This window comes from Nicotiana sylvestris, chromosome 11, assembly GCF_000393655.2.
Source record: "Nicotiana sylvestris chromosome 11, ASM39365v2, whole genome shotgun sequence".
In the NCBI taxonomy this organism is placed as follows: Eukaryota; Viridiplantae; Streptophyta; class Magnoliopsida; order Solanales; family Solanaceae; genus Nicotiana; species Nicotiana sylvestris.
In genome coordinates, this window is record NC_091067.1 from 149,908,266 (window position 1) to 149,935,314 (window position 27,049).

General features: G+C 36.3%; 1 protein-coding gene across 1 annotated transcript; it reads right to left on the reverse strand.

Annotated features, from left to right (window-relative positions):
• Positions 1-14,607: 14,607 nt before the first annotated feature.
• Positions 14,608-16,339, reverse strand: LOC104240938 (cytochrome P450 94A2-like). The gene has a single exon (XM_009795840.2). It carries the CDS (start codon positions 16,275-16,277, stop codon positions 14,718-14,720), a length of 1,560 nt encoding a protein of 519 aa, XP_009794142.1. The 5' UTR covers positions 16,278-16,339; the 3' UTR covers positions 14,608-14,717.
• Positions 16,340-27,049: the final 10,710 nt, after the last annotated feature.

The following is a 27,049-nucleotide window of genomic DNA, read 5'->3' on the forward strand; positions in this document are numbered from 1 at the left end:
ATGCTAAAGAGACAATACCCAATCGAAAGCAATCGAAAAATATCAAAATTCATGAATTTGACAAAACCCGAGCCCCGGGCCCACGTCTCGAAAAATCAGAAAATTAACATCACCGGATTCCTTGTCTCGCCACGAGTCTATACATACCAAGAACTCCCAAATCCAAGTTCAAACCCATCAAATCCTAATTGTTTGGTTTCAAAATTCAAGCCTTAGTTCTTGATTTGTAGGCTTATATTTCATGAATCTCTAGGTGGAATTCACAATAAAAACGAGTTCTAAGTCCAAGAAACTTACCTCAAGTCGTTCCCCCTTGAATCCCTCTATAATCTCCACCAAGAAGCTTTCAAAATGATCAACCATGGAGGAAAAATACCCAAAATCGCGGATGAAGTGTTTTATAAACTCACTGCCTAGAATTTTTCAGAAGTACTGTTCACGCGTATGGTTACTGTGCACACGCGGTTACTGTTCACGCTGCTAAAAAATACAACAGCAACCAAAGAAATTGCAGCACTTTTCTTTTTACTAAAATGGCTCTAACTCCATCATACGAACTCGGAATTCGATAATTCTTGTTCCTATGAGTCACAAATAATGATACGAACATAGTCCTTCAATCAAAACTCAATTCGGAGCTCGTTTGCTCAGTGCGATATCCATTTCGCTCGTTAAATAATTAACTCATGTTTCGTGTCAAAAACCCAATCACGACTTGATGAAATTAGACCAAACTTTCCAGATCACTCCTATAATTCATTATTTAAATTCTGGAAATCTCGAAATAAAATTTCAATCTCTAGAACTAAAAATGGACCTTTGGATCATTACATGTTTATGCTCAAACGGCAAAAATCTTCCAAAAACTCTTCCAAAACTTATCCGAGCCTCATGGGACCCCGACCAAACATGCCAACATAATTCATAACATTATTCAAACCTCTTCCAATCATCAAAACACCTCAAACAACATCAAATTACCCAAAACTCATCGAATTCAAGCCTAATTTTCTAAAAACTTCCGAAATACACTTTCGATCAAAAACTCGACCAAACCACGTCTGAATGACCTGAAAGCACACATATCCCAAATCACCTAATGAAGCTACAAAAACTCTTGGAATTCCATTCCGACTCTCGGATCAAAATCTCACCTATCAACCGGAATTCGCCAAAATACTAACTTCGCCAATTCAAGCCTAATTCTACACCGGACCTCCAAAATTACTTCTGATCACACTCCTAAGTCACAAATCATCCCCCGAAGCTAACCGAATCATCGAAATTCAAATCCGAGCCCTCTAACACATAAGCCAACGTCCGGTTTACTTTTCCAAAACAAACCTTCCTTAAAGAGACTAAGTGTCTCATTTCCTACTAAAATCAATCCAAATCAACTCGTTCATACCCAACACTGATAATGAAGCATAAAGAAATAGTAAATGGGGAAAACGGGGCGATAACTAACAAGAAGACGGGGCGGGTCGTCACATCCTCCCCAACTTAAACAAACGCTCGTCTTCGAGCGTACCTAGAGTTGTCCTAGAAGCCAGCCAATAGCTGAACGACTTTACCAAGAATATACCCGTGGGTGATCCCACACTACCCTATCTCGCATAGGTCCGATAACACAACATAGCTGAAATTTCACAATCCATCTAGTCTATAAACCATAGAACCACACTGCACCTTCCGAAATCATACACAAGATTAGAACTTCACATCCATACTCAGAAAAAGCCCGAACCAGCTGTAATAACCCATACCTGCAACATCAGGTGCAATTATCTGATATACCACATAACTCAAACACTCGAAACGATAACTTCTATTCATAGTAGCTGCACATAATAATCGAATATCGATAGGAAACCTCTTAACTACTAAAGCCTCATTCCAACACTTTCACATACTGCCAATGATAAAGGAAACACGCAATAAATCATAACCATTTCCTATGTCAACCATTCATGAAGTCATTTCTCTCCTGGTAATTACCATAGCAAATTTTGAACCGAACCTCAATATTTACCCATCACACATACTGAAATCGAATCTGTTCGCATTCATTAATGATTTCAACGATCTCTTCTGACCAAACACACTACTCAGGTGACATGACACATCAATACATGCCTAAGCCACAACTTGCATAATGCGTGCACCAATAAGAAACGGTCCGAACATACTCAATTCATGAAAATGACTCAACTGAGAGAGCTGTACCTCAAACTCACCAGTACTGCCACAACACAAGGCTGAGACCCTGTCTCACATCATAGAAACAGGACACACAAATTTGACCCGCAATGTCATGTTTCCACACAGCTTTGCTGCAACGCGCGTTCCTATCCAAATACTACTCCTCAGGAAACACCTCAAGTCACTATGCTTGAAATCGACAACCATGCTCAATTGATGTCTGGAGCCAAATCAAATCATTACACCCATGGTGAAACAAATAACACACACCACGCAAACCTGATAGAACATAACCGGTACGTTATTCACCGAGCAACACCCAATTACTCATCCCGCTTGACTTCCACTACTACAACTCCTATCGGAGCCAGACGATCCGGTGCCCGGCACCAAATTAATACCGAAATCAACAACCTCGCCCGGCGACATGCCTAGCCATATGAAACTCATCTGAAAAGTCCCCCAACACCGGAACTAAATTAATGATAGCAACCTTGCACTGACATCCATCACGAATGCCCAATTAAGAAAGCAATCCTTCCCAACCATCTGTAGGTCCTTTGAAATATAAACCACTCTGCTAGAACATAATCCAATGCACTTCATCACTCAACACGTGGCATTTTCGGTATTGCCCGTAGCGCAATAGTTCAGAATCACTCAACACTAAGACAACCAGTCTGAATTCCGACATCACATCCAAAATCTAACATACTAGCAAACAAAAATCCACTCGAGCCTCCAAATCCCGATTGCCGCTAAACGGTGTCGAATACACACGATCCACCACCACAACCTAGCCTGTACATGAGAACTCCCAGTCTCCAACTCCATATGGCACACAAATCATCATACCTGATTCCAGTTTCCACCGTGTGAATACATGCACACCTTTGATACGCAATCATTCCACGACAGATACCCAAAATTTCCCTGTGCTACCAAGCAAACCCGAATACCACCAGTGGACCCACCAAGAACATGCCGCAATACTATCGAAATATCATCAGTTTAATCATATTACCTTTTTCTGAGACATATACTCTCATCAAATCACTTCCAATTAGCAATACCATTTTCTTAATCATCTGAAGCTCATTTCTCTAATCACCTAAAGCTCCCCGTACCGCCTAAGAATGTTTTGAATTTCCATTCAGAACTGAATTGTAACCTTACACACGCAAATCTCAACCCTTCACAACATATCGCATATACCATACCATCCTAAGGTAACATGAGGACTTCACCTCCTTTCCGAACCATGAACGTTTACGTACTCAACTAGTCAAGAACTTCCATTGATCCCATCTAGAAGAAAAATCATTACACATCCTATGCTCTGCATGACATACATAGGTCTCGTTCAAATTCTTACAATACCGATACGACAAATGAGATCTGTATAAATTCATAACACCGCCGAATCAACAATTCATTGGGTCTATACTTCTGGCAAGAACTATCACCTTATTATGAACCAAACAATGGTCTTAGCCCCTTAATTTACTTCATATACTCAGATTGCACTGATCTCGAATTCAATGATCTCGTCTCACCCATTACGAACTGTTCAGGCAATAAGCCACCCCAGACATAATCAAAAGCCGCATATGATGCCCTAATATGCCAATAGGCTACCAATTCGAACGCGATACAAAAAAGAAAACGAACTCTGGAAGGAATTACCAATCCCACGCACTAATACAGACTTTCTTTAGAAAACAGGAAGCAAGGCATACAAAATAGCATATAGAAAACTATACTCAACATCACACTGTTGCAAACTTCATACTTGGTTTACATCTTTAATCAATCAAGTGATCACATGCCACACTTATATAATCTTCCCGTGGGACATACTCCCACAACCTACCACAACAATATCTGGAGCGTACATCCAAACCACCAGTCGCACTAACGCTAAAGAGCGATCAAGAATTATTAACCAGGACGCAAAACCCTTTTTACAAAACACCGATCTTAGGTGACGCTGAAGACAATACCAACTTACCGTAAACATCGAAACTTATCTCCTGCTCATCCGAGCTCATGACATCTTGTCAAAAAATTTCCTTCACTCGTGCCATTCTCGGCCCAATTTCCACAACCAGAACTGATTCACCAGCATGCATCAAATCGGAACTAACATAGTACATAACCACACAATCTGCTAACCAATAGCAAGCTCCCCAACTTGGCTCAAAGCCATAGATCATAACATACTATACTCATAACGCATATACTTCATTGTTGCCTCAATAACATAGTGAGATTAAACTCGATCCTTCATAAGCTTATGGAAACACAAATCATTTAGAATTTTTAACTTTTCTGCAAATCTCGCATTCACTCACACAACAGTTAAGCCCACTCTCTAGGCGATCCAATTTAGATTTCAACACATTTTATTCACTTGCAATTGAGGTCTTCTAATGGATAACATAAGGATAACACAACTTTAGAACATCCCGCAGGAGATGACCCACCTGTTTTGCCCCCAACTAACATTTCTGCATACCTTCCACCGCCATAAGCATTACGTAGTCACTTGATCTTCCTGAGTCTGTACTCATACCGCAACATGAAATTTACTTCACTCCCAACTAGGAGACATGAAAAGATTCTTCACACGCCCATAACTCGGGCTATAACTTGAATCACGATGGACTTCAAGCATCTATTAGTTCTTCCATCATTCTGCAGACCCTTCTCGTCGCTTCCAAATCATATGGATACACCTCATAGTACTAACATACTCATCACATAGCCACAGCCGTCATTTCCACTAACGAGGACACTACCGAACATATAAGTTCAAAACACTTGTTTACACAATCAGCACCTCGGCGCTCCAGCCATAGGCAAAGATCCAACCTCAAGTCCTTCAGACTGGCCCACCATAAACACACACAGATTACACCTCACCCCTCGATCGGGGAATCACAAGCCATCGAGGCACATCTGATACTGAGCACCCATGCGCGCATACGAACGCGTGGAGGGAATTTCAAAAGTTTCTTTTCAAGATGAATCCAGGATGCACGATAAGAATTCAAGAATGTGAAGTTTTCCTAAAAGTTCTGCAGTCTCTCGAGGATAAATATAGACGTCTCCGTACCGACCCGCGAGACTGTACTAAACCGGCTCATAACTCGCGAGACCAATTAACCTAGGCTCTGATACCAACTTGTCACGATCCCAACCCCGGTCATGATGGCGCCCAACACACTACTAGGCAAGCCCGACCATTCAACAACATTATCCCAAATTCTTATTCAGATTATAGATAAATATCACATAGAATTTACTAAGTCATTACATTCAAGTGTATAATTAATAATAAAATCTGCGGAAGTTCAATTAAAATACCACACCATAGCCCAATAGAATCCGGTGTCACGAATATGAGCCTCTAATACAGAATATCCACCTATTACAAGTTTATCTAGAAAAATTACGGAATAAAAGATAGAGATAGAGGGGAGATATCAAGGCTGCGAACACCATGCAGCTACCTCAATACTCCCGGATACTGCCTGCTCAGCTAAACAATACCTCACTTAGCCTGTGGTGTACCTGGATCTGCACGCAAGGTGCAGGGAGTAATGTGAGTACTCCGACCCAGTGAGTAATAAACATAAATAAAGGCTGAGAATAAGAAATCATGGAAAAATACAAAGTAAACTATAACTGGCAGTTTAGAACAACAAATAGTGAAGCAACAAGTCAATTAAATCTGAGTACTAAATACTGAGACAGGTATAACCGATAAAACAAATGCATGAGTGCAATGCAATGCATATGATGGTACACTCTAGAACCCACTGCGGCGTGCAGCCCGAGCCATCCATTTATTTATCGTTGACGGCGCTCATTGGGGGTGTGTGCAGACTCCGGAGGGGCTCCTACAGCCCAAGTGCAATATCAAGCCATCTCATGGCATCAAATCTATGCCCTCGGCCTCATATCAATCTCAGTATAATTACCCAGGCTCTCGGCCTCAATATCAATGTAATCAACCAGGCTCTCGGCCTCAATATCAATATAACACTGTTGCGGCGCGCAACCCGATCCATGCTCAGTCCAGAAATCATCATAAGCCCCTTGGGCATTTGTAAAACAGTAGTTCTCAGCCCGAAATATCATTTAGAAATATCATTTAAGTTTTCAAATCTTAGAAAGATGGCTGAGTTTGCAAAACAGTATTTAAAACCTTGGACTGAGGTCAAATGATATGCAAAATATGCGAAAGCAGTGATATCAATCCCTGAAGGATTCAAATAATTGGCAAGAAGCCCAAATGTATCATTTAAATCCAAGTAAGGATGATTCTCAATTTAGTTCAAGTAGAAAACACGGTAAAAACATCTCTCGGGACGGACCAAGTCACAATTCCCAACGGTGCTCTACCCCACGCCCGTTATCCGGCGTACAAGTCACCTCAATATAGCGTTACGATGTGAAATTCTGAGGTTTCAAACCCTTAGGACATTATTTAGATCAATTACTCACCTCAAGACGGTCAAAGTCTAGCTCGCTATGCCCTTGCCTCTCAAATTACCCTCCTCGTGCGACGAATCTGCCCAAAATCATAACGAATATGTCGCATTATGCTAAAGAGACAATACCCAATCGAAAGCAATCGAAAAATATCAAAATTCACGAATTTGACAAAACCCGAACCCCGGGTCCACGTCTAAAAAAATCAGAAAATTAACATCACCGGATTCCTTGTCTCGCTACGAGTCTATACATACCAAGAACTCTCAAATCCGAGTTCAAATGACCCATCAAATCCTAATTGTTTGGTTTCAAAATTCAAGCCCTAGTTCTTGATTTGTAGGCTTATATTTCATGAATCTCTAGGTGGAATTCACAATAAAAACGAGTTCTAAGTCCAAGAAACTTACCTCAAGTCGTTCCCCCTTGAATCCCTCTATAATCTCCACCAAGAAGCTTTCAAAATGATCAACCATGGAGGAAAAATACCCAAAATCGCGGATGAAGTGTTTTATAAACTCACTGCCTAGAATTTTTCAGAAGTACTGTTCACGCGTATGGTTACTGTGCACACGCGGTTACTGTTCACGCTGCTAAAAAATACAACAGCAACCAAAGAAATTGCAGCACTTTTCTTTTTACTAAAATGGCTCTAACTCCATCATACGAACTCGGAATTCGATGATTCTTGTTCCTATGAGTCACAAATAATGATAAGAACATAGTCCCTCAATTCGGAGCTCGTTTGCTCAGTGCAATATCTATTTCGCTCATTAAACAATTAACTCATGTTTCGTGTCAAAAACTCAATCGCGACTTGATGAAATTAGACCAAACTTTCCAGATCACTCCTATAATTCATTATTTAAATTTTGGAAATCTCGAAATAAAATTTCGATCTCTAGAACTAAAAATGGACCTTTGGATCATTACATGTTTATGCTCAAACGACAAAAATCTTCCAAAAACTCTTCCAAAACTTATCCGAGCCTCATGGGACCCCGACCAAACATGCCAATATAATTCATAACATTATTCAAACCTCTTCCAATCATCAAAATACCTCAAACAATATCAAATTATCCAAAACTCATCGAATTCAAGCCTAATTTTCTAAAAACTTCTGAAATACACTTTCGATCAAAAACCTGACCAAACCACGTCCGAATGACCTGAAATTTTGCATACATATCCCAAATCACCTAACGAAGCTACAGAAACTCTCGAGATTCCATTCCAACTCTCGGATCAAAATCTCACCTATCAACCGGAATTCGCCAAAATACTAACTTCGCCAATTCAAGCCTAATTCTACACCGGACCTCCAAAATTACTTTCGATCACACTCCTAAGTCATAAATCATCCCCCGAAGCTAACCGAATCATCGAGATTCAAATCCGAGCCCTCTAACACATAAGTCAACGTCCAGTTTACTTTTCCAAAACAAACTTTCCTTAAAGAGACTAAGCGTCTCATTTCCTACTAAAACCAATCCAAATCAACTCGTTCACACCCAACACTGATAATGAAGCATAAAGAAATAGGAAATGTGAAAAACGGGGCGGTAACTCACGAGACGATGGGGCGGGTCGTCACATAGTCATAGTAATTGACAAGTTATTTGTTGTGCTTTAATACTAGACACCTATGGCCCTAGGGCGATAGTTGAGTTGAAAGGATATTAGGTACGATTGAATACTTGTAGAATTAGTAATTGATCAAGATGGAATCTGTCAACTCTTGGTAATGAGTTTAAGCTCCATGTTCTCATAAATTATAAACGACCAAATTAAGACCTTGGTCTGGGCAATTGAACGAAAGAAGAAAAGAGTTTCTTAGGTCATTCAATGGTCGATTATATTTGACATGAACACATAGTTGGTCGCCTATTAGGATTTGACAGTTGAACCATATCCTAGGGTGATCCAGAGTTATAAGGACAGAAGGAATTACTACATTATTCTTCTACGGGTTGTTGAGAGTAAATTGTGTACTTCATGCTATCCGGTCATTAAGGAGTGTTGCTAGACGCAGCCCTTGATTAGTATATTGATGTGGTCAATCTACTACCGATTTAGTATTGAACCTATGGGGTCGCACACTAACGAGTGTTCTGATCTTTGCTAAAGGATTAATTACTTTATTATTGGTTAACTAAATTAAAGAATTTAATTAGTCAAATAATTTAGTTATTAGTTCATATGAAATATTATTATGTTCTTTGCTACCACAGAGGATATAATTAATATTGTGAACAAATTGAAGTTTTCTATTTAGAATAAAAAATTAAATTATATCTCTTGGTTGAAATATATAAATGTGATATATATAATATGAAATAATTTTAATTTATATAATAGTTATGTATATAATATTTGTTTATCCTCACCAATTTGGAATTGGAGATGAAAGTCCACAAAGGACTGTGGCATGCACGTGATTCCCGTTAGGAATGAGATATATATTTCCATTGGAAAACTCCTATATTATTCAATTTGGAATTAGAATTGTAATACGTGAAAGTCCAATGTTGAATTGGACGAACATGCGTGAAAGTCCAATTGGACTTTAGCATAAAATACCTTCAGTCACGTTACCTTTGAACGTGATTCGATTTCTTTAGTAAAGTTTATTTTTGAATTAAATTTTTACTCTAAGTAAATTATTACCTCATCCAAATAGGAAAACGGTTTATAGGTGATGATATATAAAGGATGATGGAAGAAAATTTGTTAATTAATTCTTGAGAAGAAAACACTTTGTGAAAGTGAGAGAACAACACAAGCCAAGAGAGAAAATACAATTACACGAAAAGTGTTTCTTGTTCTTCTAATATTGAGTTGAGATTTTTTAGAAAAATTTCAACACAATATTCTGTTCAATTTTGTTCGCGGGTTTCATTGATCAAAGAGTTGATAGCAAAGATCGGTCTCGGTGTGGATACGCATAGAGTCTTCGCACTATCGAAGAAATTTTGAAACGAGACTCTCTTCACCAGGTACATCTCAGATCAGTTCTTTGGCATGTAAATAAATTTTAAACACGAAAAAATCTGCCTAGGATTGTTATTGTCTTCCGCTGCGTGTTACAAACACCTATACGCAATCCATCAACAATTCCACTATTGGGTTGTATGTTCCGCAACAAATTTTCTCACACCGATAATTATATAATCATTGTATTTTCATGATGGATATCACCGCCGACAATAAGATGTTCATCATAACAAGCAATTGAAATGTTATAATAGAACATACTCCAAGAATAACATTTATAAAAAATTTGGTTATGCTATATCATATTACATATTTGTATCTCATAACATTAACTTATAAGAAAATATATCTAAATATCCAATTATTTTAAGTTCAACACTATATTGCGTATGCAATTCATCACTTTTAGCTAGTACTTTTTCGCTTTATTTTAGCCCCTTTAAAAAATTTGTGACAAGAGATAGAGATGCACATGTCCACAAACTAGTAGAAGTAGAAAAAAGAAAAGGAGAGAATGATCAGCTTGACGAGTCAAATTGGTTACACATCGCTTTCAAGGATCACAGATTTGCCCTTTGGTACTTTTATATCTCTGTATAACAATATCTTATTTAACAACACTTTACTGTAAAAAGTTAAGTGTTTTCAGAACCAAATTTCATATTCTATTACAATATATATTTTTTATAGCAGCAATTCGTTATAACATTAAAAAATATCGGGAACAAATAAGACTATTATAGATAGGTTTAACTGTACTCCATAATGGAACAATAAACGTAACTAACCAAACTAGTGTTACTATACAAATTTATACTTTCATCTCATGGTACTTTTTATTAAAAATATATTTTAAAATATTAATCAAAATTTTCGTCACTTAAATTTTAAGAAGCGCAAAGTGTCACAAACACATAATTGTAACGATCCGACTGGTCGTTTTGAGTAATTGGGTCTATATCGGTAGTTTGAGATCACGAGTAGCTTCATACCGTGTATTATGACTTGCGTACAGCATCGGTTCGGATTTTTGAGAAGATCGAAAAGGATTTTTAGAAGTGACTCTCATTTGAGAAGCTCGAAATTGAAAGAATTGACCAAGGTTTGACTTTTGAGTACTTGACCTTGGATTGGAGTTTCGATGGTTGCGATAGGCTCGGGTGGTAATCTTGTACTTAGGCGAGTGTCCGGATTTGAATTTGGAGGCCCGTGTGGTAATTTGAAGCATTTTGATGAAAATTGGGAAGTTGAAGTTTTGGAAGGTTGAGAGGTTGGACCAAGAGTTGACTTTGGTGATATCGGGGTCGGAATGAGATTCTGAGAGTTGGAATAGCTCCGTTATATCATTTGGGACTTGTCTGCAAAATTTGGCATCATTTTGAGTTGATTTAATATGGTTCGGACGCTTGGTTGCAACTCTAGAAGTTCATGATGATGTTCAAGTGTTTTGGACATCCGATTCGTGGTTCTAGATATTATTTTTGTGTTCCAATCGCGCGAGCGAATTCGTGTTATGTTTTCAGACCTGCATGGATCTTTAGCATGGAGCCCCAAGGGACGTGTTTCGAAGTGTTGGAAGAAGGTTCAGCTGTGATGGTGTCTCTGTTCTTGCATTTACGAGGATTTCATCGCATTTGCGATGACTTTATTTGCAAGATCATTCTCGCATTTGCAACGATGGGCTGGGGTAGGGTAGTTCGCATTTACGGACCACTTCATCGCATTTGCGATTAGGCAGCTCCGCATTTGCGACACAATCAGTCGCTTTTGCGAAAACACTGAGCTCGCACTTGCGAGTCCTATGTACCATTTGAGACTTTGATAGATCTGGCCAGCCTTCGCATTTGCGATACTTCTGTCGCATTTTCAAGCATCGCATTTGCGATCCTGATGTCGTAAATGCGACATTTGAGGCTGGTATTAAGACTCGCATTTCGGGACTTAGCTTCATTTTATCATATTTTGAACCCTAGGTCCGAGAGTGGGCGATTTTGAGAGAGGAGTTTCATATCAAATCATTGGGTAAGTGCCTCTAATCAATTTTCAATTATATTTTGTGATTATGTCTTAGATTTAATATCAAATTCATGAGAATCTAAAGGAAAATTTGGGGAAATTATAAAATCTTTCCAAAATGTAAAATGATGATTTGAAGGGCAAATTAGTATCGAAACTTGATAATTTTTATATGATTGAACTCATATCGGAATGGTATTCGGGTTTTGTAAATGTTATCGGGTTCCGAGGTGAGGGCCTAGGGAGTTGACTTTTGTTGACTTTTGCAAATTTTATAAGAATCATAGCTTTGTTAATTGAAATTATTTTCTCTTGCATTGTTTGATGTATTCAAGTCGTCTTTGGCTAGACTGAGCCGAGCAATGGCGAATTGGTAAAGGAAAATCTAAATTGAGTATTGAGTTGGCCGAATTGAGGTAAGTGTCTTGTCTAACTTTGTATGAGGGAAATCACCCCTTAGGAATTGAATCGATTGTGCTATCTTGTTAATGTGGAAGCCGTGTACGCAAGGTGACGAGTGGGTACACGATTTATATGTGGTATTGACCGATTTAGATTGTTTAGTCTCTTCCCATGCCTTTGATTAAATTGTCATAACATGTGGTGTCTCGTTGTTAAGCTACTCTACATGCTCTATATGGTGTTAATAGCATTTATTTACCTCTTACTCATTATTTGGCCTTTATATGCCTTGGTTGAAGTCATTGCCTTCCTTATTGTCTTGTTACCTCTTAATTGTTGAGTTCATCTATGACTCTATGCATATCTACTACGCGTCCAAATTGTTGTGATTGTCTGCTTAGTTATCACGTGCCTTACATGTCTTGTCATTTTTGTACAGGTTGTTGTGTTCCTTGATTTTTACGTGGTTTTTTTGTTGTTGTGTACTTGTACCCTTGGTTGTAGAAATTCCTATAAATTGAATTATTGAATTGTTGTTGTTGATTTAAATTATCGTACGGAGGATCGGGTTGCACGCCGCAACAGGTGAAATAAGGGAGGTGGTGAAATTAGGGAGGATATTTATATTGTGATATTGTGATTGTACGGTGGGATCCGGTTACACGCCGCAACAGGTGAAATAAGGGTGGATTATTATGGCAAAATAAAGGTGAATTATGATATTGATATTATATGGTGGGATCGGGTTGCGCGCCGCAACATATTATGTTTATTGTTATGATATTGATGTTGTACAGTGAGATCGGGTTGCATGCTGCAACATGTGAAATAAGAGTGAATTGATATGGCGGAATAAGGGTGAATTATAATATTGATATTATATGGTGGGATTGGGTTGCATGTCGCAACATATTTGTGTATTTGTATTCCCTGTTTTATTGTATTGGCTTCAGTTCCTTCGTACGAGATTCTAAGAATTTGTATTTTCCGGTTTTCACTGTCTTCTGAGAATTTAGTTATTATCATTGACATTACTGCCTTGCCGTCTCCTGAGCTCTTTTCTTAGTACTATTATCCTGGTAACTTGATTTTCAAGGTGAATTTACTATGTTGAGTCATTACCTCCCGCACAACTACTGAGTTGTTAGTAATATAGTTATTTAAAATAAATGAATTTATATTATGCTACCTTGTGTGACTTTTAAGTTAGAACTCGTTGTATATTTCAGTATTACTAATTCTAATAATTGTTATATTTTATTTCACTTGATTTCTCAACTTAATCTCCTTAACCTAATTGAGGTTTGTATTTTACTTAAAAAAGAATTGTTGTTAGGCTTTAATTTAATAAATTTTATATTAACTGCAATAGCTCATTCCATGTTGTATTTTTATTTGAATATATTATTTTTTTTCTTCACTCAAATGATTTCTAAAATAAATTCATCTTTCTCGCTGATTTCCTATTTGATCTAGAAACTGTAAATTACTTTATGATATATAAATAGAATTTTTTGAACATCTTAATAACCATTTGACACGAATATTACGTACCTAGTAGCATGTAGATTCTTGTCGTATAAAGTGAGATTGAAAGATGTGGGCACAAGGTGCCAAGTGTGTTTGTGATTTATGGTATGAGATTGTCGAGAATTGGGATTATTGGAATCATGTATTAGAAACGATTTGATTTGTTAAGCTGACATCGTTTTCCCTACTTGAGCACTTTTATACTTATCTGTATCCTAATCGTGTTGTTGTTTAATTACTTGGCTATTTCTTGTTGTCATTCGTGTTCTCCTTGTCGCTACTATTGTTTGTAATCCGATTTCTTTCTGCTATTGGTATTGCTTTGATATTCCTTCCTTGTTAGATTTATGTTATATCCTGCACAAATTTATATGTTCGGTAGGTGTCTTGACTTGGCCTCGTCACTACTCTACCGAGGTTAGGCTTGATACTTATTGGGTACCACCATGGTGTACTCATACTACACTTCTGCACATCTTTTTGTGCAGAACCAGGTACTTCAGATCGAGTGGGTTTTGAGACGTATGCTTGGTGAGGCTGGAGACTTCAAGGTACATCTGTTGGGCGTTCGGAGGGTCTGAAGTCACCTTCTACTGCATTTATTTCCATTATTTCCTTTTTTTTCAGAACAGTGATATGTTTATTAGGTATAACTACTCGTAGAAGGGCTTATGACTTGTACTACCGGTTTTGGGATTGTAAATTGTATAGAGATTTTTATTTCAAAATTGTTCGGTGTTAATATATATTGTCGTTATTTCTGTTAATGTTAGGCTTACCTAATTTTAAAGACTACGTGTCATTACGACTCCTTCGGATAAATTTTGGATCGTGACCATAATTGAGGATTAGAGTAGATTAATATATATAAACATATATATGTACAATAAATGGGTCCAAGAATTAATATTGTATACTCACAAATACACCCCCCCCCCCCCCACACACACACAAAAAAAATATATAAATATATTCTTTCTCACACGCAAACATATACATTGTTTATATTTGTCCCCTTAGTATAATTAACGGAGATTTTATTATTGTAAGGGAAGGGAGTGTGGGTCCTATCAATTTGTCCTTTGCTCAATCCTCACCAAGAAACCACCCTTCATCCTAGTAGTAAGGTAAGCTATCAACACTGGCTCCTCTTCACCTTTTTCCACCACCGGAACCACCCTAAACCGCCGTAGAACTCCGGCAACCACCTTCTTCATCTGCAAGAATGCCATTTCCTTCCCTAAACAAACCCTAGGTCCAGCTTGAAACACAGGATACACGAACGGATCCTTAGGAACAAACCTCCAGTTTCCAGTCCTGACATCCTTTTCCAGCCACCTTTCTGGTCTAAAAGTCTGCCAGTCCTTCCCCCATATAGCCTCCGCTCTCCCCATTGCGTACGGATGATAACTTATTCTTGTTCCTCTCTTCACGAACGTTCCATCTGGCAAAATATCATCTTGCATGGCTTCTTTAGTATCCACAGGGACAGGTGGGAAAAATCTCATACTCTCACATAGTGATGCATGAGTATATGGCATGTCCTTCACTTCATCGTACTTCGAAGGTTCATTACTACTCTTAGCGATTTCCTCCAAGATTTCTTTTTCGACATTAGGATTCTTGAAAATCAACCAGAAAAACCATGTTAGTGCAGCAGAAGTTGTGTCCCTTCCAGCCAAGATAAAGCTTATCACAATATCTATAATGAACTCTTCATCTTGATATTGCTCTGAGCTTATTAAGAATCTTGAAAGAAGATCATCACCACTAGAATTAGTCAAAAGTGATTTCTTCTCCTTCTTTTCCTTGATTATTTCCTTAGCCATTTCGCGAATTTGTGTTGCGCAAAACTTCAATTTCTTCTCCGATCCAACGTTGAGGATTCTCTTGAGCTTCCATATAAACGGAGCAAAAGAATTGAATCTCTCACTACTAATTCGAACAACTTCTTCAAAAGCATTCGCAAATTTTGCCTCAGGAAAAGATGGTAATAAATATGCAGGATCATAACCATAAGCAACCATGCAAATGTTATCAAAAGCAAACCTTTGAAGCAAATCTTGCATGTCAAGAACACACTTTTTAGAAGCCGCAGCCATAGTCAGAATAGGAATAAGACGATCACATAGTTCAACATTTACTACCTTTTCAACAAATTTACGCAAAGATTTCGAGTTAAACTCATGGCTAGCAAGTTTTCTTTGGTATTTCCAAATTTCACCATCAGCATTAAAAATCCCATTACCTAAAAGATCCTTAAGAGTTTCTTTACCAAGATACCCTTTTTGATAATTATGGAAATGGTTTTTGAGAATGTGTTGAACATTTGAGGAATTTCCTGTGAATATATGACGATGGCCAAAAGGTCGACGGAGGGTAAAAGTAAGAGTTGGTGTACGTAAAACAATATCAGATGTCCATTGAATCCGACGATTTTTGTTGGATTTAATTGAGAAATAAGAGCCAATAATAGGATATGATCTTGGGATTTTGGTGGACTTGGATAGGAAAAAAAGATTGGTTAAAATATTGGTTCTAAAATTGATGAAGAACAAGAAGAATACTAAGGGGAGGAAGTAAAAATAAATCTGTGAAAATATTGGACGAAGATCAAAGTTGAAGAACATTTTCTTCTCTTTTTTTTAACTTTCTCAATACAATTGGTTAAAGAAAGCAAGCTTGAGAAGACAAGAAGTAGAGGTTCCAATCGTTTGTTTATATAATGTTTGTATATACAACTTTTTTAGAAGACTAGAGAATTTTGCACTAGATATTCCCCACGTTTATTTTTCTAAAATGAGTAGTAGCTCAGCAGAATGCATGTCGACTGTCGACTTCACTTATAGCACGTACTTGGGAATTACATATTAGGGTTGGATTTAATAAATGCGTTCTAGATTTTATGAATTCAAAACATCAAATATGAGCAAAATTACTGGGTTCGGCCGAATCCATACGGCGGCTTGTGCCTCCGTCCTTGCTGACAGTATATGTAATTGATGCAATTTAACTTGTTATAATAAACTGTTTTCTATTTTTGTTTTTTCAATAATAAATTTCACATATTATGAATAGTTGTCTCTAGTGATTCTTTAGATGATTTAATAGTGTAAAACTCTTTTATATTATAATGTATAAAAGTTAAACCTATTAAAAATTGCATTTTGTATTTGAAGGGGATTGGGCCCTATTTGATTTAGTTGAATAAAGATAGTTGATGTATTTGATAAAAGAATATCAATTTTTATATTTGTTAGAATATTTGTAATTCCCTTATATATAAAATATGAATTTGAGAGTATTTTTACGTGAAAAAGATTGAATGAAGGAAATGAATATGTAGAAGGAGTCAAGCATCATGTTTTAAGAAATAAGGTATTTTGGGGATTACAAAACATTACTAAGGGTACAATAGTAAAAGATTTGATAAAACCAAAAGATTTGGATGCATTGTGACGACACAATGGCAAGAATCATTCACTATAAAACAAACAAACTACCTAACATTTTTTCAAATTCAGTGTGAAATATCTAGAACCAATGAAAGGTACGTAATTTGTCCTTCATTAGGTGGGCTTGCAAAAGTCAAATGCGTGTGACGTAGGACGAGGAGCGTCCAAAACCTCTTAAGAAGGACAAAAAATAATTAATATAGCTTCTCTTCTACTCCCTCCGTTCTCATTTAATTTAGAGGATAAAGTTTTGCATAATCCTTAAGGACAAATTAACTAGGAATATAATTTGACTAGTTCTTTAATTGTTATGTATTTGCGTGCCTCTTAATTATAGAACAATTAATGTTAAATGCAAAATTGAAGAAATAGTTAATTTTCACTTAATGTTTAAAATTGGCAAATATTTAAAAATGATTATTTTTTTAATATACATGACAGCTAAATATCACAATTCACAACTAAATGGGAATAGAGGCCGTATCTTCAACAGAGAACGTGGACAATTAAGCTTCTGTATTGGGATGTTTTATCACGTGGAGAATGTTGTCAATTAAGCTTCTACTTTATCACTTTTCGCTTTGCCATTGACAGCTCTAAGTCATTGCGGCCATCAAAATACGGCCATCAAATGCCGATGTACAAGCAGCGCCACATTTATCTAAATTTATAATTTTCTACGCACGACATAAATTTGTACGTAAAAGTTCATTAAAATTAGAATAAATAGTAAGTCTAAATTCATAAGCTTAAAAATATAATATATTGAATGTTAAGAGTCTTAAAGGTTGAACCTATACAATAAATCTTAGATCCGCTTCTGTTTGAAGATTGGAGTCTTGGAGCAACGGTAAAGTTGTCTCCGTATGACAAGGTTACGGATTCAAGCCGTGGAATCAGCCGTTGATACAAGCATCAGTGTAGGCTGCAAACAGCATACCTCTTGGGGTACAACCCTTTCTCGAACCCTACATAAATACGGGATGCTTTATGCACCGGATTGCCCTTTTTATCTGCCTCTGTTTGTCAACTTTGTTGGCATTTGCACATTGTGTGCTCTTTTTTTTTTGTCAGAAAGATAACATATAGGAGTATTACTAGTGAATACGTACAGAGAGTCGGGGCCTAACTGGCTTCCTATTACAAGCCGTAGTGCTAGATTCAAGCCATAAGCTACTACTACTATTTAAAGTTGTCATGGTCATCCTATTGGAATTATCATCATGACAACTAATTACATCATAGGATAGTTGAGCCATGTTGCCACTATCATTATGCCAAGAATTTTGCTGGCCTGATCGACTCTAATCCATACAGGCCTTGTCTCTTTCAAAAACTGGTGCAATAAAAATGGGAACAGCTTCAAACACTCTTGGCAACCATGCATCTCCAAAATTGTGGCCTACTTTAGCTAGTTGGTTTGCTACCATATTTTGCTCTCTGCACGCATGTTTAACTGCTGGGTTACCTAGTAGGCCCATATAGTACCTGCAATCAGCAATTAAGTTAGAGAGGGCAAAATTTTCAGTATGAAGCAGTAATATAATATCTTTTACATCCACCTCCACCTCAAGAGGTGTGATATTTCTTTCATATGCATATCTCAAACCCTGCATCAAAGCATAAAGTTCTGAAAAAATGGCAGATTTACATGGAGCAGCTCCTGCAAAGCCCAAAATTCATTCAGCTTTAGAATTCCTAATGACTCCTACTATACCTGCCTTAGTAGGTGAGTAAGCCCCATCTGTATTAAGTTTGTAGAAATGTGCATTAGGAGGATCCCCTGATGTCCTTGTGCAGTTTGGTTGTGTGAGATTATTATGTTCGATCTTCCCTGATAGAAATACCGTTCGAGTTTAAATTCATTGCAATAATAATATAATTACTTTTTATATCATTATGTTACGTTGAGTTAACTTTTAATTAACGTTTTATAATAAATTTAATGTGATAATATGAAAAAAGATGGATAACAGCCTACTATATCTAGTATTACTTATCCTTTGGTTTAAGTAAATATATATGCATAAAAAGAATCTTTGCTGTGACAACGTTAGCATGATACGGACATGATATTGAGACAAAACAAAATTACACGCCTGTAAGTCATATACATGCTAAGACTTTAGTGTGCCCTTCTCGTTTATTGTTTGGGTAACTATTTTATGCATAATTATTGTATGTCTTAACAGTAGCAAAATTAAGGGTCTCTAACTGTATTCAAAATTTGATATATTTATAAAAATTAATATTTAATTTATATATACGATATTACCCCTTAAAGGTAATCAAGCAATTATTTTTGACGGACGATAACTCTGCATATGTGTATACTAACATTGAAGTCACATCTGATTTATGTAATATAATTTTTAGGCGAAAGATGTTATTCTTTCACGAAGTGTATCTCGGCCTCTGTGTATATTCATAACATTGGAATCGCTTATGGTCCATTCGTTTTGTCCTAATATTACAAGGACTTGGTGCTTTTCTGATCCAGCAATATTTTGGGATGCTTGTACATTCCATTACCACGTACTTAAATATTTACTTCTTTTTTTTCCAGTCTTAGTTAAAAGCCAACTTGCTAATAAAGGTTTAGACTTTCGTCCACACTATAATAGGTTTCTTGTTATGATAAATATCACATTATGGTAGATGTCTACTCTTCTTCCATGATTTTCATCTCAAATACTTAATGACATATTAAATGACATATTTTGTATGTTCAATGCTATATTCCATGACATATTTTCTTCACTTTTTATGCCTATATAAAGGCCTTATAATATATAGGAAAATACACACAATTGAAGAAGAAAATCTCTTTCCTTTTCTCTATCTTTACTTTTGTTCATGTTTTACTAAATTGCTTTTATTTCTTGTTCATGTTTTACTAAATTGCTTTTATTTTATAACACGTTATCAGCACGAAATCTCTAACCTCAAGGTTGAACTCCACTTCTTACGAGGTATATCTCTATGATTTACTGTCAAAATTATCAAGCCTAATAATTCTTTAGTTTTTTTTCCAGATATACATATGAGTATATTCCGCCAAATGAATACTGGTTCATTTATTTATTTATTTTTCTTGTGATGTTTTATCATAATATAAACTTGAACATCATTTTTTTTATTCATGAATATAGTACTGACAAAGATCGATGAACAAAAGTGTAAATCTTTTGAAAAATAGAAATAATCCTTCTAACACAATGGAAAACAGAAATAATCATGAATCTCATGACGTTATAGTAAATATTCCTAGTAAGAATCTCATAGTTAAGAGGAGCTAATAAAATTTCATTATCCAGTACATTGGGAACAATAGACGTATAGACGAATATATCATTATCATTCATTTTGGATTGGTATTTTTCACCTAAATATCATACAGAATCAGAAGAGTTTAGTGTAATCGTTTCTTTACGCTATTATCCTAATAATTTCTAATTATTTATCTTCTTTGATAGTCATCACCATATCGAACTTGTTAAAGCTTGAGTTTGTGGCACTTGATATTTCTGGAAAGAACTATCTATCATGGGTTCTCGATGCTGAGATTCACTTAGCTGCTAAAGGCCTTGGTAACACCATTACTCATGGTAATGAGGCATCAAGCCAGGACAAAGTGAAGGCCATGATTTTCCTTCATCATCATTTGGATGAAGGTTTGAAGGTTGAATATTTAACAGTGAAAGATCCACTTGAATAGTGGACTGGCCTGAAGGAAAGGTATGATTACCTTAATGCTACGGTATTGCCAAAGGCTCGATATGAGTGGATGCACTTACGGTTGCAAGATTTTAAGACCGTAAGTGAGTATAACTCTGTTGTATTTCGAATAACTTCCCAATTGAAATTATGTAGGGAAGTTATGAATGATGAGGATTTACTAGAAAAGACTCTTACGCTTTTCATGCCTCAAATATGGTATTACAACAGCAATAACGTGAAAGGGGTTTTAAAAAGTATTCTGAATTGATCTTATGCCTTCTGGTGGCTGAGCAACATAATACCCTTTTGCTGAAAAATCATGAAACCCGTCCCACAGGGTCAGCTCCGCTTCCTGAAGAGAATATGATAGCTAGACGTGATAAGTCTGGAAAAAGACAGAATAATAATCATGGCCATATGAATGTACGTGGGCATGACAATGGTAAGAGACGATATAATAGTCGTCATCGTGGTGGTCATGGCAAACGAGAAAATAATATGAGTTCTCAAAACAATCCTTCACGAGGCAAAAGCGGTAACTGCCACCGCTGTGGCATGAAAGGTCATTGGAAAATTGAATGTCGTGCACCTGAGCATTTTTTCAGGCTTTATCAAAACTCCTTTAAAAGAAAGGCAAATAATGTTGGAGCATCTTCTGTTGATGCTCCAGTGGAGTCACATTTGACCTTTAAAAATGATTTTGAGGCAGGGCCTTCAAACAAAAATGATGACAATGCCGAGGCAAATCTTGCTTTGAATGATGATTATTTTCAAGGCCTCGATGAAATTACTCATTTGGAAGTTGAAGACTTCTTTGGAGATCAAAACTAATGTTTGATCATTTTACTGGGGAATGCAATTATGTTGTTATTTTTATTTTCGGTGTTTTTGTCTCGTTTGAAGTTGTTTTTATTTTCAAGTAGTACTTAAGTTGTCTTATGTTGTCGTTGGTGATGTTAGTTGTTTCCGTATTTCTCATCATGTATCTTTTTTATGAAGAAATTAAAATTCCCCAGTCTTCAATTGGATCCAAGATGAGTAATGAAGATTTATGTCTTTTGGATAGTGCTACAACTCACACAATATTAAGAGAAAAGAAATTTTTTTTCTTATTTCGTTATGAAAAAGGCCTATGTTAATACAATATCCGATAGTACAAAGCTGATTAAGGGCTCTGGAAGAGCGGCCTTATTATTACCCGGAGGAACGATATTAACTATTGATAATGCATTGTATTGTAGTAAGTCTCAAAGAAACTTGTTGAGTTTCAAAGCTATTCGTCAAAATGGCTACCATGTTGAGACATCAAATGAAGGAAAGGTTGAATACATTTATGTTACTATAATAAAAGCGGGTAAAAGATATGTGCACGAAAAATTGCCCGCATTTTCTTCTGGATTGTACCACACAAACATTGGTGTGGTTGAATTTATCGCATGCCATAGTAAATAAAAAGTTTACTACTTCTAATGATTTTATCATTTGGCATAACCGGTTGAGTCATCCCGGTTCTAACATGATGCGCAAAATAATAGAGAATTCAAATGGGCACATATTGAAGAACAAGAAGATTCTTCAATTTAAGGAATTCTCATGTGCTGCTTGTTCTCAAGGAAAATTGGTTATTAAACCAACATCAGCTAAAGTTGGGATTGAATCCCCTGCATTTCTGGAACGTATACAAGGTGATATATGTGGGCCTATACACCCTCTATGTGGACCATTCAAGTATTTTATGGTCTTGATAGACGCATCTACAAGATGGTCACATGTGTGCTTATTGTCAACTCGTAATATGGCATTTGAGAGATAGTTGGCCCAAATAATAAGGTTAAGAGCACAATTTCCAGATTACGCAATTAAAACAATTCGTCTTGATAATGCCGGTGAATTTACATCTCAGGCCTTTATTGACTATTGTATGGCCATTGGAATAAACGTTGAGCATCCGGTTGCTCATGTTCATACTCAAAATGGTCTAGCAGAATCATTGATTAAGTGCCTCCAACTAATAGCTAGACCATTGCTAATGAGGACAAAACTTTCCCTTTCAGTGTGGGGACATGCTGTTTTGCATGCAGCAGCACTTGTGCACATAAGGCCAACTAGTTATCATAAAGTCTCCCCATTACAATTGGCTTTTGGTCAGGAACCAATATTTCCTATATAAGAATTTTTGGATGTGCAGTATATGTTCCAATTGCTCCACAAAAATGCACAAAAATGGGTCCCCGAAGAAGGTTGGGAGTATATGTTGGTTATGAATCTCCTTCTATTATTAAATATTTGGAGCCTATGACAGGAGATTTATTTACAGCCAGATTTGTTGATTGTCATTTTGATGAATCAGTTTTTCCAACATTAGGGGGAGAAAATAAATAGCTAAAAAAAGAGATAGATTGGAACGTATTATCTCTATCTCATTTAGATCCTCGCACAAATCAATGTGAATAAGAAGTTCAAAATATCATTTATATGCAAAACGTTGTAAATCAATTGCCAGATGCATTTACTAACCTTCCACGGATTACTAAATCGCATATTCCAGTTGTAAATGCTCCAATTCGAGTTGATGTCCCAACTGGATAGTATAATGATGCAAATGAGTCTAGGCCACGCCTTAAACGTGGTAGACCAATTGGTTCCAAGGATAAAAATCCCCGAAAAAGAAAAGGAGCAGATGATCAAGTTGATCATAACATAGCAATTGATAAGACCTCACAGGAGGTTCTAGTACCTGGAAATGATGAAAATGAAGAGATATCAATAAGTTATGTATCTACGGGAAAAAGGTGGAACCAAAATAACGTTGTTGTTAACAACAATTTTGCATATAATATTGCAGTTGAAATAATGCAACAAGATGAGGATCTTGAGCCAAAATCTGTCGATGAATGTAGACAGAGAAATAATTGGCCAAAATGGAAAAATGCAATTCAAACGGAATTGGCTTCACTCGAAAAACGTGAAGTTTTTAGACCAATAGTCCGAACGCCTGAAGGTGTCAAGCCAGTGGGTTACAAATGGGTTTTTGTGCGAAAACGAAATGAGAAAGGTGAAGTCGTAAGATATAAAGCACAACTTGTGGCACAAGGATTTTCGCAAAGGCCTGGCATTGATTATATGGAGACATATTCTCCTGTGGTAGATGCAATTACCTTCAGGTATCTAATAAATCTAGCAGTCCATGAAAAACTTGATATGCGGTTGATGGATGTTGTCACAACCTACTTATATGGCTCACTGGACAATGAAATTTTTATGAAAATCCCTGAAGGATTTAAAGTTCCTGAAGCACATAAAAGTTCAAGAGAAACTTGTTCAATAAAGCTTCAGAAATCCTTATACGAATTGAAGCAATCAGGGAGGATGTGGTACAATCGCCTTAGCGAGTATTTGCTAAATGAAGGGTACAAAAATGACCCTATTTGCCCTTGTGTCTTTATTAAGAGGTGTGGATCTGAATTTGTCATCATAGATGTATATGTTGATGACTTGAATATCATTGGCACTTCGAAAGAGCTTCCAAAGGCTGTAGAGTGTTTGAAGAAAGAATTTGAAATGAAAGATCTTGGAAAAACAAAATTTTGTCTTGGCCTCCAAATTGAGCATGTACCAAATGGAATTTTTGTCCATCAATCAACATACACTGAAAAGGTTTTAAAGAAATTTTACATGGATAATGCACATCCATTGAGTACCGCAATGGTTGTGAGATCGCTTGACATAAATAAAGATCCATTTCGGCCTCAAGAAAATGATGAAGAGCTCATTGGTGATGAAACTCCATATCTTAGTGCAATTGGGGCAATGATATATCTTGCCAACAATACTCGACCAGATATTGCTTTTGTAGTGAGCTTATTAGCAAGATTCAGCTCCTCTCCAACAAGAAGACATTGGAATGGTGTTAAGCATATATTTAGATATCTTCAGGGAACCATAGATATGGGATTGTTTTATTCTAATGAATTCAAGTCAGAAATGATTGGCTATGCCGATGCAGGTTATTTGTCTGATCCACATAAAGCCCGATCTCAAACATGTTATTTGTTTACATATGGAGGTACTGCTATATCATGGCGTTCAATGAAACAAACAATAGTTGCCACATCTTCAAATCATGCTGAGATAATAGCCATTCATGAGGCTAGCCAGGAATGTGTTTGGTTGAGATCAATGACTCAGCATATTCAGGAAATGTGTGGTTTTCTTATGAAAACAGATAATCCAACTACACTATATGAAGACAATGTTGCATGCATTGCTCAACTGAAAGGAGGATACATCAAAGGAGACAGAACAAAGCACATTTCACCAAAGTTCTTTTTTACGCATGATCTTCAACAAAATGGTGAAATTAATGTTCAACAGATTCGTTCATGTGAAAATTTGGCTGATTTGTTCACTAAGGCATTACCAACCTCAACATTTGAGAAGTTGAGACAGAAGATTGGAATGCGCCGTCTTCGGGAAATAAAGTAATGTTTTCATGAGGGGGAGTAAGATACGCGTTGTACTCTTTTTCCCTTAGCCTAGGTTTTGTCCCACTGGGTTTTACTGGTAAGGTTTTTAACGAGGCAACAAATAAAGCGTATTACAAATATGTGTACTCTTTTTCCTTCACTAAGATTTTTTCCCTACAGGGTTTTTTTTAGTAAGGTTTTAATGAGGCACATTATCTATGGACATCCAAGGTTTCCTGTTATGATAAATATCACATTATGGTGGATGTCTGCTCTTCTTCCATGATTTTCATCTCAAATGCTTAATGACATATTTTGTATGTTCAATGTCATATTCCATGACATATTTTCTTCACTTTTTATGCCTATATAAAGGCCTTGCAATAGATAGGAAAATACACACAATTGAAGAAGAAAATCTCTTTCTTTTCTCTATCTTTATTTTTGTTCATGTTTTACTAAATTGCTTTTATTTTTTGTTCATGTTTTACTAAATTGCTTTTATTTTATAACATTTCCAATATTATAGAAACAGCAAGTACTATAGCCCTCTTCCACTTGATTATTAAAAAAAAAGGAGTAATCACTCATTTTGTAATGTAAAATATGTTACATAAAATAAATGTGACGAATAATATTATAGTGAAATTCAATTAAGCTAATCATCACGCATATTTATAACGTACTACAGCTCTCTTTCACTTAATATTTTAAAGTAGTCGTTTGTAATATGAAACACCGTATATTAATAACATACTATAGGCACCTGCATTCATTACTGTAGAGATAATAGATGCCGTAAAATGGTATTATATCAAACTGTAGAAACACACAGGGGCGAAGCTACAGCCTATCAAGGGATTGACGACCGTTCGTCGAAAATTATATTGTGTATATAAATAAAATATTAGGTTTTAGAGGTATATAACATATATTAAACACCATTTACCGAACTTCTTTCAAATTTAAAATATCCCTTGGCCAAGTTTCTGACTTCACCACAAAAGCACAGTGGGTATAATATATATAATCATGAGGACACCATTCACATTAGATATATTAATATAATTTGTTATTGTTACTATTCTCATGACATTTATAAAGGCTGCTATAAGGATGGTTTGGTCGGAGGGATTAGAAAAAGAAACTCAGCACAAAAATAATCACTCCATAATTAACATGTGAACTAAAAGAATGTGGAATTAAATAATATTAAACTATGCTAAGATAAATGAAGTTATTGGTTGGCCGGGTTAATTATAATGGGATAAATTTGTAAGTTATTTCCTACGCGTATTTATGACCCAATAAAATTAGGTCCATAATTAATATTTAATTAATGAGCAAATTTCATCCGTCCAATTGATTATTTGATGGACGTACCGGATTAGTGAGAACCTCTATAAATTGGTCATTTCCCCACCCATTAGGTTTACCGTATTCTTTCTTTCTTTCATCACTAAAGGCGGCGGTAACGAAAGCTAGGGTAAGGGGCGAGAAATCAATTTTGAATTAACGCTTCCGCTTCACGATGATGGCTCACGATTTAGATATGTTTTCTATGACGATTATATGTAAGATTATCATGTTGTATGAATTAAAGTTTATGCCTACATGTTGTATCATGAACATGAAATTTGAACTGATAATCTTCGCGGATGAAAGCCTAGATGACTTATGCTTCGACGTGATAACATCTTTATTTGAATATGATTACAGTAGTAATCTAAGGTTACGTTTTGGAGGCTTAGATTTGTCTGG